General features: G+C 42.4%; 1 protein-coding gene across 1 annotated transcript in view; it reads left to right on the top strand.

Annotated features, from left to right (window-relative positions):
- The first annotated feature begins 1,638 nt into the window (after window positions 1-1,638).
- Window positions 1,639-13,202, top strand: part of LOC311246240 (V-type proton ATPase subunit C 1-A-like) — a 57,239-nt gene continuing 45,675 nt past the window's right edge. Inside the window, exons 1-4 of the mRNA XM_084336364.1 lie at window positions 1,639-1,761; window positions 2,797-2,976; window positions 5,720-5,787; window positions 9,949-10,034. Of these exons, the coding sequence (XP_084192490.1) occupies window positions 2,845-2,976; window positions 5,720-5,787; window positions 9,949-10,034 (286 nt within the window). The 5' untranslated portion in view covers window positions 1,639-1,761; window positions 2,797-2,844. The remainder of the gene's footprint in view (window positions 1,762-2,796; window positions 2,977-5,719; window positions 5,788-9,948; window positions 10,035-13,202) is intronic.

Genomic DNA, 13,202 nt, shown 5'->3' with positions numbered 1-13,202 from the left:
ATCAAGTACAAACAATGTTGAGTTATAAATAATGTAGAAACTAATTTGTAAATGTTTATACAAATATAGTTATAAATGATTTAATAATAATTTACGAATGTATATATATGGTTTTGTTCACGATTAGTTCATTATCTACAAATACCTTATAAAGGTCTTATAACTGAGTGTTATTATAAAGTGTTACCAATTTTTTTTCTTTTTTTAATGGGTGTCATTCCCCTTTAAATGAAACCAACTATAAAATGTGTCTTGCCATCAGAAAATGAATTACTTTCCACCCTGGAGTCGACTGGGCTTTCCCAGGACATGTCATTGTAACAAGATATCAATAGTATCAAAGAGATACAGCAGCACACTTAAACCCGAGACTGAAACAATAGGACATTATCTGGAAAATGTCCCACCTCTTAACCCCCCATGTCCCTTCTGCTGAGACAAATGACTACAATATGAATGGGGAAAAGATAATAACATGGTTCAATGTCAGTCTGAGGTCATTGTAAATAGGTTACTGTCAGTTACTGCATGTAAGCATCAGAGTGTTCAATCGGAAAGAAGTGGAACCTATGGAAGATCACAGTAATAAAATCACATTGGCATTCAGTGTCTTAGCAGCACATAACCTCCTGCTTCCCTCAGATGTATTTTAATGGGAAATGGTTGGGACCCCCCCACGTGGTCCCAACCAGTGTCCTGCAGTTTAACCTTTTCACTGCTGCACTACCAAACGGTTAACCCTTTCACTGCGACAATACACAGAGAGAGGGTTAACCCTTTCACTGCCCACACGACAGAAGGTTAACCCTTTACGGTTAACCTTTTGTCGTGTGGTATAGTGAAAGGGTTAAACACGGGTTAGGGTTAGGGTTCTGGCCCGGTCCGTGCCCTGATAGCGGTGCATTAGACCCCCCCCCCCCCCCCCCCCCCCGCTGTTTGATCTCCAGGGTCGGCTCCAGCCAGACCAAGCATTGTGTCACTAACAATACGAGCCAGACCCACTGAACCGTAAACACGTCTCCAGTTGGGGGTGTTTTCCTAGAATTCTGTGGAAGGAGAGGAGACACCCATAGAGTCAGGAAACCATGGACCTGGCATTTCCAAATATAGAAAGTCAAATACCCCAGACGGCAGCTGACGGCCGGGGCATTTGAGATTGTCTGCCTCAGTAATAATAATAATGTGGTGATGTTAGTGGAATGTTCATAAAACAACGGGCTGCCACTCAAAATCCAGGGCAGGAAGTGAAGTGAAACTCCATAACAAGAATGGGAAATGGCTGATATAATGGTTGAAATAAATGTACTAGTTTAGTTCCAGAATTAGATCCACTACCTTACTGAAATCATCTCTTACTATAAGTTATTCCTGGCATAGGCCTGAAGGTCTATCTATAGGCCTAGATTTATAATCAATTCTTCACAGACCTTTGCTTACAAAAACAGCAACATTTATCAGAATGTAATCACCCCACCCTCTCCCCGCTAAGGGTATGTATATCCGTAATGCATATTGAGTAAATTAATATTCACTCTGTAATATACAGTGTAATGCATACCCCCACCACACGTGGTCGCTAGTGAGATTTCTCACTGAGTAAAGTCGGAGGCCTTCCTGTTTCCTCGCGGATCAGCTGACTCTGATGCTGCTGTCAGGAGACAGACCTCACGAACTGAGCTGAATGGCAACAATTATGAACATCATCACGCCATAGAAATTATATATTTCTCGCAAATAACGGTACATTTTTTTGCTACCCGGGTAAGTAAAATATTTCTGAAATATAATATAGTTACCCAACTGTAGCTATGGTTAGTCAACCTTAACGTTAATCCTCCTGACTGGTTAACGTTAGCCATCTGTTATTGACCAGTTTCAGTTCACTCACAGTGATAATAACTGTTATTCAATCATCCTCATCTGAGGATTTATTCGAACACATTAGAAGTGATGAGTGATGACATTGTGACGTGGTGTTGACAGCAGCACATTAACGTTAGCCAGCCACACAACATTGATTTGAGCAGTGCATCGTTTCTACTGTACAAAGTCACGTGATACTGGGCTACAGCAGTGGTGCAGTTACTCTCAAACTGCTGTCACTTTGGCGACATTATTAGTGCTGTTTATGAATGAAAGGATGCTAAGGAGGAGATCCCCCCCCCCGTTTATCTTTTTAATCTTTGAGATATCCAGACGATTAAAGATAAGCCATCAGCTCTATTTTTCAATCTTTCAAAATGTTCAGTTGCTATTGCATGCACATATCTGTGTTTCATCATTACACATAATGTGTGCATGCTTACCAACTGTCTCACCTGTTTTATTGCAACACTACTATCACTAAGAAGGGAGATCCCCCCTTGAACGGCCCTTCTAAGGTTTCTCTCCGCCACATTGCCTGTGGTGCATTTCTTTTTCCCTATTGCTAGGTTTTAGTGAGTGTTTCCTTACCTTCGCTGGGGGTATGTCTGGGAGTGTTGCATTCATTTATTTAAAATTGTTTGGACTTCATCGTGTTTTTGTTTTGTTCTTGATTTTATTGTGATGTTTCTTCTTGACTTGTTTAAAGAAGACGTGTCCGGCCCATGGGGACGTTAACGTGTGTTGTCGGGCCTTACAAATACATTTGATTTGATTTGATTTTAAAGGACAGTAGTAGCTTTGAGATATCCAAACAATTAAAGCACAGTAGTAGCTTTGAGATATCCAAACAATTAAAGGACAGTAGTAACGTTGAGATATCCAAAACAGTAGTAACTTGTATCCTGAATGCTGGTTGTGTTATTCTGTCAGTATATTGTCCAGTTTGAGGCAGCTCGTCAGAGACTGTGTGCAGCCATCATGACAGAGTTCTGGTTGATCTCTGCCCCTGGTGAGAAGACCTGTCAGCAGACCTGGGATCAGCTGATGGTGGCTACTACACGCACCAACAACCTGTCCACCAACTACAAGTTCAACATCCCTGACCTCAAGGTTTGCATAAATTAATATACCATTGCCTACCTGTAAAAATTGGCTGGGGGGGGGGGGGGGGGGGGGGGGCGCATTATAAATGAAAATATCATATCAGACATGTTTTTAGTATTTTCTGTCCATAGGCATATCCATTACTTTGGACTTACATGTACGTCAGTGCCCTGGCCTGGACAAGAGCAGCCAGTCTCTCTTTGTTTCCTCTCGAGTCTTGTCAAATAAAATAGCAGGGTAGCGTTTGGTTTAGCTAAAAGAAGGCTAATCATAAAACGACTACCAAGTATGCCGTACTTACCTCCCCGGTCAACGATTCCAGTGTCAGGAATACGCTGATTGTTCATACAGGAAGCTGTCTTTAACCAGATACACCGCATGCATCTTGATGTGTTGGCGGTGTGAAGCTTTAGTCCGCGGGGTGCCTCCGCCGGTCGGTCCCCCCGCTGCAGCAAGGTGAAGTGACTCCACTGAGCCCGGCCACGTGGGGCCGCGATGTTCCCCTGGACCCGTTAGTGCCGCATGAAGGGCTCCTGACAAAAGAGGCGCCGTCCTAAGCACACCGGGGCCCCCGCATGCCCCCCCCCCCCCTGCATGCCCCCTGCATGTCCCCCCCCCCCCCTCCCCCCCCCCCCCCCCACATGCCCCCCGCATGGGGCGACAGGGTGGCTCGGGAGGTAGAGCAGTCGTCTGGCAATCCGGAGGTTCCCGGTTCGATTCCCGCTCCTCTCGGACAGCGTGTCGATGTGTCCTTGAGCAAGACATTTAACCCCTAATTGCTCCCGATGAGCAGGTTGGCACCTTGCATGGCTGCCTCTGCCGTCGGTGTGTGAATGTGTGAGTGAATGGGTAAAAATGTGAGGAACAAATTGTAAAGCGTTTGGATAAAAGAGATGTATAAATGCACCATTCACCTTTTACTATGTCCCTGCTGACTGATGAGCTCCCAGATGTTCAAACACAGAACCCTGCTGCTTCAAAAAGACTCAGCACTCAGTGGCTGCTTCTGTTGTGTTGATGTTGTGGTTGTGTTGATGTTGTGCTTCTGTTGTGTTGATGTTGATGTTGTGTTGATGTTGTGCTTCTGTTGTGTTGATGTTGTGTTGATGTTGTGTTGATGTTGTGCTTCTGTTGTGTTGATGTTGTGGTTGTGTTGTGTTGATGCTGTGCTTCTGTTGTGTTGATGTTGTGTTGATGTTGTGCTTCTGTTGTGTTGATGTTGTGCTTCTGTTGTGTTGATGTTGATTGTTGTGCTTCTGTTGTGTTGATGTTGTGTTGATGTTGTGCTTCTGTTGTGTTGATGTTGTGTTGATGTTGTGCTTCTGTTGTGTTGTGTAGATGTTGTGTAGATGTTTCCAGATGTTGTGTTGATGTTGTGTTGATGTTGTGCTTCTGTTGTGTTGATGTTGTGCTGATGTTGTGTTGATGTTGTGTTGATGTTGTGCTTCTGTTGTGTTGATGTTGTGTTGATGTTGTGCTTCTGTTGTGTTGTGTAGATGTTTCCAGATGTTGTGTTGATGTTTCCAGATGTTGATGTTGTGTTGATGTTTCCAGATGTTGTGTTGATGTTGTGTTGATGTTTCCAGATGTTGTGTTGATGTTTCCAGATGTTGTGTTGATGTTGTGTAGATGTTTTCAGATGTTGTGTTGATGTTGTGTTGATGTTTCCAGATGTTGTGTTGATGTTGTGCTGATGTTGTGTTGATGTTTCCAGATGTTGTGTCGATGTTCCCAGATGTTGTGTTGATGTTTCCAGATGTTGTGTTGATGTTGTGTTGATGTTGTGTAGATGTTTTCAGATGTTGTGTTGATGTTGTGTTGATGTTTCCAGATGTTGTGTTGATGTTGTGCTGATGTTGTGTTGATGTTTCCAGATGTTGTGTTGATGTTTCCAGATGTTGTGTCGATGTTCCCAGATGTTGTGTTGATGTTTCCAGATGTTGTGTTGATGTTGTGTTGATGTTTCCAGATGTTGTGTCGATGTTTCCAGATGTTGTGTCGATGTTCCCAGATGTTGTGTTGATGTTTCCAGATGTTGTGTCGATGTTCCCAGATGTTGTGTTGATGTTTCCAGATGTTGTGTCGATGTTCCCAGATGTTGTGTTGATGTTCCCAGATGTTGTGTTGATGTTATGTTAATGTTCCCAGATGTTGTGTTGATGGTCTCTTGATGCCGCTCCGCAGGTGGGCACTCTGGATGTGTTGATGTTGTGCTGATGTTGTGTTGATGTTTCCAGATGTTGTGTTGATGTTCCCAGATGTTGTGTTGATGTTCCCAGATGTTGATGTTGTGTCTCTTGATGCCGCTCCGCAGGTGGGCACTCTGGATGTGTTGGTGTTGTGCTGATGTTGTGTTGATGTTTCCAGATGTTGTGTTGATGTTCCCAGATGTTGATGTTGTGTCTCTTGATGCCGCTCCGCAGGTGGGCACTCTGGATGTGTTGGTGTTGTGCTGATGTTGTGTTGATGTTTCCAGATGTTGTGTTGATGTTCCCAGATGTTGTGTTGATGTTCCCAGATGTTGATGTTGTGTCTCTTGATGCCGCTCCGCAGGTGGGCACTCTGGATGTGTTGGTGTTGTGCTGATGTTGTGTTGATGTTTCCAGATGTTATGTTGATGTTCCCAGATGTTGATGTTGTGTCTCTTGATGCCGCTCCGCAGGTGGGCACTCTGGATGTGTTGGTGTTGTGCTGATGTTGTGTTGATGTTCCCAGATGTTGATGTTGTGTCTCTTGATGCCCTCCGCAGGTGGGCACTCTGGATGTGTTGGTGGGGCTGTCAGACGAGCTGGCCAAGCTAGACGGCTTTGTTGAAAGGTAAGCTAACATGTAACACGGTGCCCAGGACTGAACATGTGTTATTATCACACCATTACATATTTGGCGCTTTTCCACTGCATGGTACCTACTCTACTCTACTCTACTCTACTCTACTCTACTCGCTTTAGGTACCTGGTACTTCGTTCCTTTTCCACTGCAGGTACTAAAATAAAGTACTCAGTTTGTCTCCGTGTGGGGAGGCGGGGCTGCTGGTGTACAGCTGAGAGCTCCATAGCTCTGTGAGAGCTCCAGGACCAGCATAGCTATGTCCGCGAGCTAGTAGGCGCAAGCCAGAGTAAAACACAGTTTTCAATCAATCAATCAATCAATAACAACATTAACAAGACTCTCGTTGTGTCTATTCTGCTAACGCTAATGTTACCTCTCATTGTGTCTATTCTACAAGCGTTAACGTTAGCTAGGCTGTCTATGCTAACGTTAACGTTAGCATTAGGCTAACAAGCTGTAACGTTACCAGTCGCGTCTATTTGCTAACGTTAGCATTAGGTAATAACCGGTTTAAAATGGATGGTGATTACCTCACGTTGTGTCTATTCTACTAGCATTAACGTTACTCATACAAACAATCAATAGCGAGTTATATTGATCACGCTATGTACGGTAGCCATGCTAAAACGCTAGCACAACATTAGCACAACATAAGCATAAGCCTTAACAAGTCAGCGATCTTTTTGCGAGACTAATCTCTCCGCTCGGTGGCAAATTGTGTTGATATCGGTTTTGTTTAATCAATAAATGAGGCAGAATACACAGTGACTGTATCGTTTGTTTATTGAACTTGTGCCTGCTGCAACCATAATGAAATCCTACGCGAGCCATTAAAGATGGCGGCTTTCTGTTTTCGTTCAGACTCTCCAAACAGTGACGCGTCTCTCTTCTGACCAATCAGTGGTCTGCAGTTTTTCACGTGACTTTTGTGGTACCAGTTCTACTCGCTTGGCTCGCGCTAAGAACCACGACAGAGCAGGGACTAAAAAAGTACCCAGAAAGTACCCAAAAAGTACCCGGTACCAGGTACTTTGGTAATGGAAAACCGAAAATACCGAGTAGAGTAGAGTAGAGTAGGTACCATGCAGTGGAAAAGCGCCATAGTGTTGTTCAGATATTTGACTATTTGAAACAACGCAGGTATTATTATTAATTATTATTATTGGACTGTAGCTGATGGCTTTGTTGATGTCAACTGATCCAGCTGACTGATTTCAAGTTTTCTTTTCTTCCATGTTCAATAAATTGAATAATATGGATTTGATGACAATAAATGTAAAACAGTCACATTAATGCTGAGTTTAGTGAAGGACAGGAGGCCCTTCACTCAACGTTCTCTGCTCCAGGGGTTCTCAAACTTTTTCATACCGTGACCCCATTTTATTTAGGATATTTTTTTTGACAATGCGCGACCCCACATTTGGGTCGCGACCCGTAGTTTGAGAACCACTAGTCTACTCCAACCCCTCCAGTCAACGTTCTCTGATATAGAACGTTTTCCCTAATCGCCCCCTGTGTTCCCTTCTCACAATGAGGAATTTCACACAGCCCCGTGGCTACCAGGCAGCGTACTAAAGTTAGCCGTTTACAGTTGGTGCCGAGACGCCGGCGTCTCTCTCTCTTCCCTGTTCCAGCCTGATGATTCATGGGTCGCGGCTGCATTTGAAGAAGCTATTTATAATCTTTTTGGAAAAGTTGAGGTCCTGAAGTCACACGTAGCCGCTGCGTGTCGGAGCGCTGCTTCCTCTGACTCTCCAGACGGTGAGAAAGGCCAACATTAGCAGCGCGGGTCCTTCTCTCTGAGGTGGAGGCTAGCTGCACACTAGAGATGATGGAGAAAGTCCTTGATTGATTGAAAACTTTATTAACAGATTGCAGAATGGGTACAATACAGTACGGCTCAATACACACAACTGTTAAGGGGATGCAGACCAGAGAAATACTTTCGTCTTGTTTACATCAGGGTCCCCCATTTTCAATTCATCATGACATACACGACATACAGACAGATAAACAATACTGTTACATCCAGACATTTATGACATACAAGATATACAAATATACAATACTGTTTAAGAGACAGAGTTTCTAAAAGATTTGAGGGGGAAGAAACTGTACATTGGAGGGGGTTGGGTGGGGTGTTTGGACATTTACAGGGGCCAGTTTCTAATTGCAGCCTCCCGTAGGTGCTCTTTGAGAGCGGTTTTGAAGGAGGGTAGGGATTCACATTCTTTTACGGCTGTGCCGGTAGGGCACATTGATGTGGCATAATTGCAAAACGTGTTTAGTCCCTTGTTTGAGCTGAATCTGGGTTGAACATGATTTGTGGAGCTCCCTCTGGTGTTGTGGTCGTGGTATTCACTGACCTTTGGGAAGTACCTCGACATATACATGGGTACCTTAGTGGTGTAGTGTATCTTGTAGACCAGGGCCCTATTCCCCGTACCTGGTTCAACTAAGTCGATCAAAAGTCCCATTATCCAGATTCAATTAACCCAATGTTTGAATCCAGGCTTTCCCTGTTCCTCGAACGCTGATTCAGTCTCGTTAATTCGAACCAGACTTGATACTCAGGATAATTGCGAGCGGCCGCCTCACCTGAAAAGATAGCAGGTGTCGATCGCAGAAATCCTGATTTTCTAACGGCATTGATTGATTGAAAACTTTATTAACAGATTGCAGAATGGGTACAATACAGTACGGCTCAATAGCCTCGCCGACAAGTTAAATGCATAATCTATAGGCTAATGTTAAATCCCTCATTACCCCAATCAATCAGATTATATTTCTTTAAATGTGCCTGCTGGCGGTTTTTCGGGTTTGTGTGAATGCGTGTCGAACTCGGTTCGCGGACCAAACAGGCGAACTCTGGTCCGCCTGAAAACGTCGGTCTCGGTTCGGCTTCATCGGACCAAACGCGAACCAAATATAGGAAGTGATTATTATTACACACTGCATCTAATCTATCTATCTATCTATCTATCTATCTATCTATCTATCTATCTATCTATCTATCTATCTATCTATCTATCTATCTATCTATCTATCTATCTATCTATCTATCTATCTATCTATCTATCTATCTATCTATCTATCTATCTATCTATCTATCTATCTATCTATCTATCTATCTATCTAACTGTGCATCTTGGGAAGAAGGAAGAAAAAACGCGGCTTATTATTATTACCGAGGCGCACGGCATTGGATCAATGGATCAATGCCACGTCAATACTATTATTACCTTACCACTGCTCGCAGCATTCATTCACTGCAAAACAAGCACACTGCATATATCTATCTATCTATCTATCTATCTATCTATCTATCTATCTATCTATCTATCTATCTATCTATCTATCTATCTATCTATCTATCTATCTATCTATCTATCTATCTATCTATCTATCTATCTATCTATCTATCTATCTATCTATCTATCTATCTATCTATATATCTGTGCATCTTGGGAAGAAGGAAGAAAAAACGCGGCTTATTATATTATTAATAAAACAGCTACTTGTGTGGGCACTCATAAAAACACCGTGGTGACGGTCTACAAGTTGTTTAGCGAGAGGATGGTGGTAATGTGCTTCAATAGAACAATGGATCAATGCCATGTCAAAACTCGCCTCCGCTGGGACTCGCAGTCCACACACTGTCAGACACACACACACGTGCGCGCGCGCACACACGGGCTCGCAGCCACACACACATTTCCACTGTCCAATAGACAAGCGCCCTTTTCGACCGCGTGACATTGTTCAGAAGGTTCAGTCCGCCTCACATATTTCTATGTGAACGCAGGCGAACCAAATGAAGAATGCAACAATGTTGCAACTTCACCCCCAGAACCGCACAGAGTCCACCAAAACTATATGTGAAAGCGACCTAACTATTCCAACAAGCTGGTCCATCATTACAGCAGTAACTATTCCAACAAGCTGGTCCATCATTACAGCAGTAACTATTCCAACAAGCTGGTCCATCATTACCTGCCAGCAGAGTGCAATCATGTGTTTGTGGATGTGGTTCTGGTGTGTTGTGTGTCGTTCTTGTGTGTTGTGAGTGGTTCTGTGCATGTGTTCAGTACATGTCTAAACTGTGTGTGTGTGTGTGTGTGTGTGTGTGTGTGTGTGTGTGTGTGTCAGTGTGGTGAGGAAGGTGGCTCAGTATATGGCAGATGTCCTGGAGGACAGCAGAGACAAGGTCCAGGAGAACCTGCTGGCAAACGGAGGTAAAGTCACAGCTCTGATATCCTTAATATAAACAGAGGTAAAGTCACAGCTCATATAAACAGAGGTAAAGTCACAGCTCATATAAACAGAGGTAAAGTCACAGCTCTGATATCCTTAATATAAATGGAGGTAAAGTCACAGCTCTGATATCCTTAATATAAATGGAGGTAAAGTCACAGCTCTGATATCCTTAATATAAATGGAGGTAAAGTCACAGCTCTGATATCCTTAATATAAATGGAGGTAAAGTCACAGCTCTGATATCCTTAATATAAACAGAGGTAAAGTCACCGCTCTGATATCCTTAAAGGAAAACGCCAACATTTTGGGAAATTAGCTTATTTGCCATCTTCCCTGGAGTTAGACAAGAAGATACATACCTTTTTCATCTCTGTGCATGCATTAGTCTTAGGGAACGCCCGCACCGTTAGCCTAGCTTAGCGTCAGTCACTGGAAGTAGGTTCCTCCAGCAGCCTAGTTCCCAGCCTACTTCCCAACAGTCACGAAATACACTCCAAATACAACTCCAAAACGTTCCTGTAAACATGTTGTGACCTGTGTATTTACCATGTGGAGAAATAAAAAATAATTGAATTAGACATTTACGTCTTCTAAGCAGATATACTCGGAATAATCTTTTGCCTAACCACTCCTATCTGGGCTCAGTGATTTCACGCAACGCAGTGCTAACGTCGAGGCCAGTGTTTACATTTTCATTTCATTCAAAGGATCCGAACCGATTGAAGTTATTATGGATACCATGACTGTGGTAAGTTTTCATTTATATTTTTAGATGGAAGGCTGTATTCCATCTGTCTAACGTTAGCGAATATTGTGAGATTGATGAATAGGACGTAACTTTGCTGGACTATCCGACCTAGTATAATATTCCTCAGCGGTCCCTCATCCCTTGGCTTTTGATTCAATGCTAATTTCGCTTGCTGAATGCCGTTACATTAGCCCATATCGTGACTGTGCTGCACGCCAACAGGGTTTGGACGAGTGAATCCACACTTGTGGTATTATTATGAGTCTTTTATTATGTAACGCTAGCCCGCTTCGTGACTGTGATGCACGCCAACAGGGTTTGGACGAGTCAGCGTTGCATAATAAACGAGACCACATTAGGCTACTCGTAAATTGGCTAACCTATTTTGTTTACTCAGGAGTTCAGGTCATATGAACAGGTCTATGATCAAAAAAGCATAAAAGTGTCTTCATTGTTTAGCCAGTTTATATAGGCTACTATCACCAAGCCTTTCACCCCAGGCATTACAGAGCACTGCTCGATCTAGCTAGCTAACGTTATACCAATATGCAAACCGAATTTGCCTGGTGCCATTACCTTTCCTTTATTCTACTGTATTTCAATAATATTATCTAATATGGTATTGTTTTCATATGCCGTTGAATATGTTGGATCAGATGTAATGCATTGCATTACAAATATATTGCCTTCATGTATGTATTATGAATAATAATTGTCTTTATTCATGCTCTGTCATTTATCAATTATGGTGAAGTGAGTGACGTCCAGCAGGATCCACCAGAAGTCTACCAGTCAACACCTCAGAAGAGCCTACTGCAGAGTTCAGACTCCCACTACTACAGACCCCCATCTGCACCTTGACTTATTTACACTGCCTACTTGCTCATATGCACATACTCAAGAGTTTGTTATATTATTTACACTGCCTATTTTCTTTTTTTACTTCCCCACTGCACTATAATGTTATGACCTGTACATCATGTCTTCTACTTTCACCATGTACCTGTACCTCCCCTCCCCCCATGCTGCTATGATGCCTGCATTTCCCCAAGGGGATCAATAAAGGAATATCTTATCTTATTTGTTGATACTTACCATTAGTCTTGGTTACACACTTTGTGGATACATACTAAGCTTGTGTAACACATCCTGGCCTAGAGAGACCTAATCACACAAATACATGTTTTGTTGTGTTCTTACCTCTTTGTTAACAGAACGTTACATGTGACCACCGAACTTGTAATACACATGGCAGTTTAGTACAATACCTTCTAGATTATTTATATAAATGTTCAATTTGTTTTATGACCATACGCTGTGTAGTCATTATCTGTGATTAGACATTTCACTGTACAACTCAAATGATTAGGCCTACACATGGCAGATTAGCATAAATAAGATAACTCAAACTGATAAATGCTGTCATTTATTTGATAATAAGCGGTGCAACAATACAACACAATTATTCCCCACGTATGAGTTGAAAAAGTGTGGAAGGCACTTTGGGTGTCCAGCTGGGTGCCAGCAGGGCTGTACGCTAAGCTTTTTCACTAGGGGCACAGGTGCCCCTAAATGAGAAATTTAGGGGCACAGAATCTTTTTTAGGGGCACATTTTTAAATAACAATTTTACCATTATAGTGCAAATATGTTCCTCCTGCCTCATTACTGTGGTCCTTTTATTTAACATTTAAGTGCTTTTGTTTTCAGGTTTGTATCTTTTATAATGAACCAACTGAGAAAGTGTGTAAATCACTAATAGAACAAAAACAACAAACTGTGTGTGTGTGCGCGCTTGTGTAGTGCTCCTTGAATGAGATCATCACAACACACACACACCATTGCATTAATCAGGAGGACAAGAAACTCTGCATACCTTTGTTTCACAATGAAAAGTGCTTTATAAATAAAATGAATTATTATTGTAAATAACCCCATAAAAGGTTTATAATTTGTATGGGTAATTACCCGCTTCATATTTGTGATGTTACTGGTTTCAGGGTGTGCCTAAAGTGATCAATGTGTTGGGCCGTTTATAGAGATCTATGCCAATTAATGTTTATGTATATCCGGGACTTTTTTTTAATAAGAATTGAGAGGCCTACTACGGTATTTGTATATGTGACCTTTATTTTGAAAACCGTATTGCGACGCAACCTTGTTTAAGTTTGCGCTTTTGACAGTGAAATGTTCAGTTCAACTTAGCTCGAAGGAAAGACTCTAATCAAAAAGGTTTAATTGACCCGTATGAGGCTCTTACGGTAGGACTTTGATTGTTTATAGAAGAGGAATGTAATACTATGCAAAACGAGAAATAAACAGTGATTTTGCCAGCAGTAAGTTGCAAGCCACTTTCATACCGGGAACCGTGACAATTATTAGTATTATCTTATTTGCAT

The sequence above is a fragment of the Notolepis coatsorum genome, assembly GCF_963971535.1.
Source record: "Notolepis coatsorum genome assembly, chromosome: 19".
Lineage (NCBI taxonomy): Eukaryota > Metazoa > Chordata > Actinopteri > Aulopiformes > Paralepididae > Notolepis > Notolepis coatsorum.
This window is presented reverse-complemented; position numbering and strand designations above follow the sequence as displayed.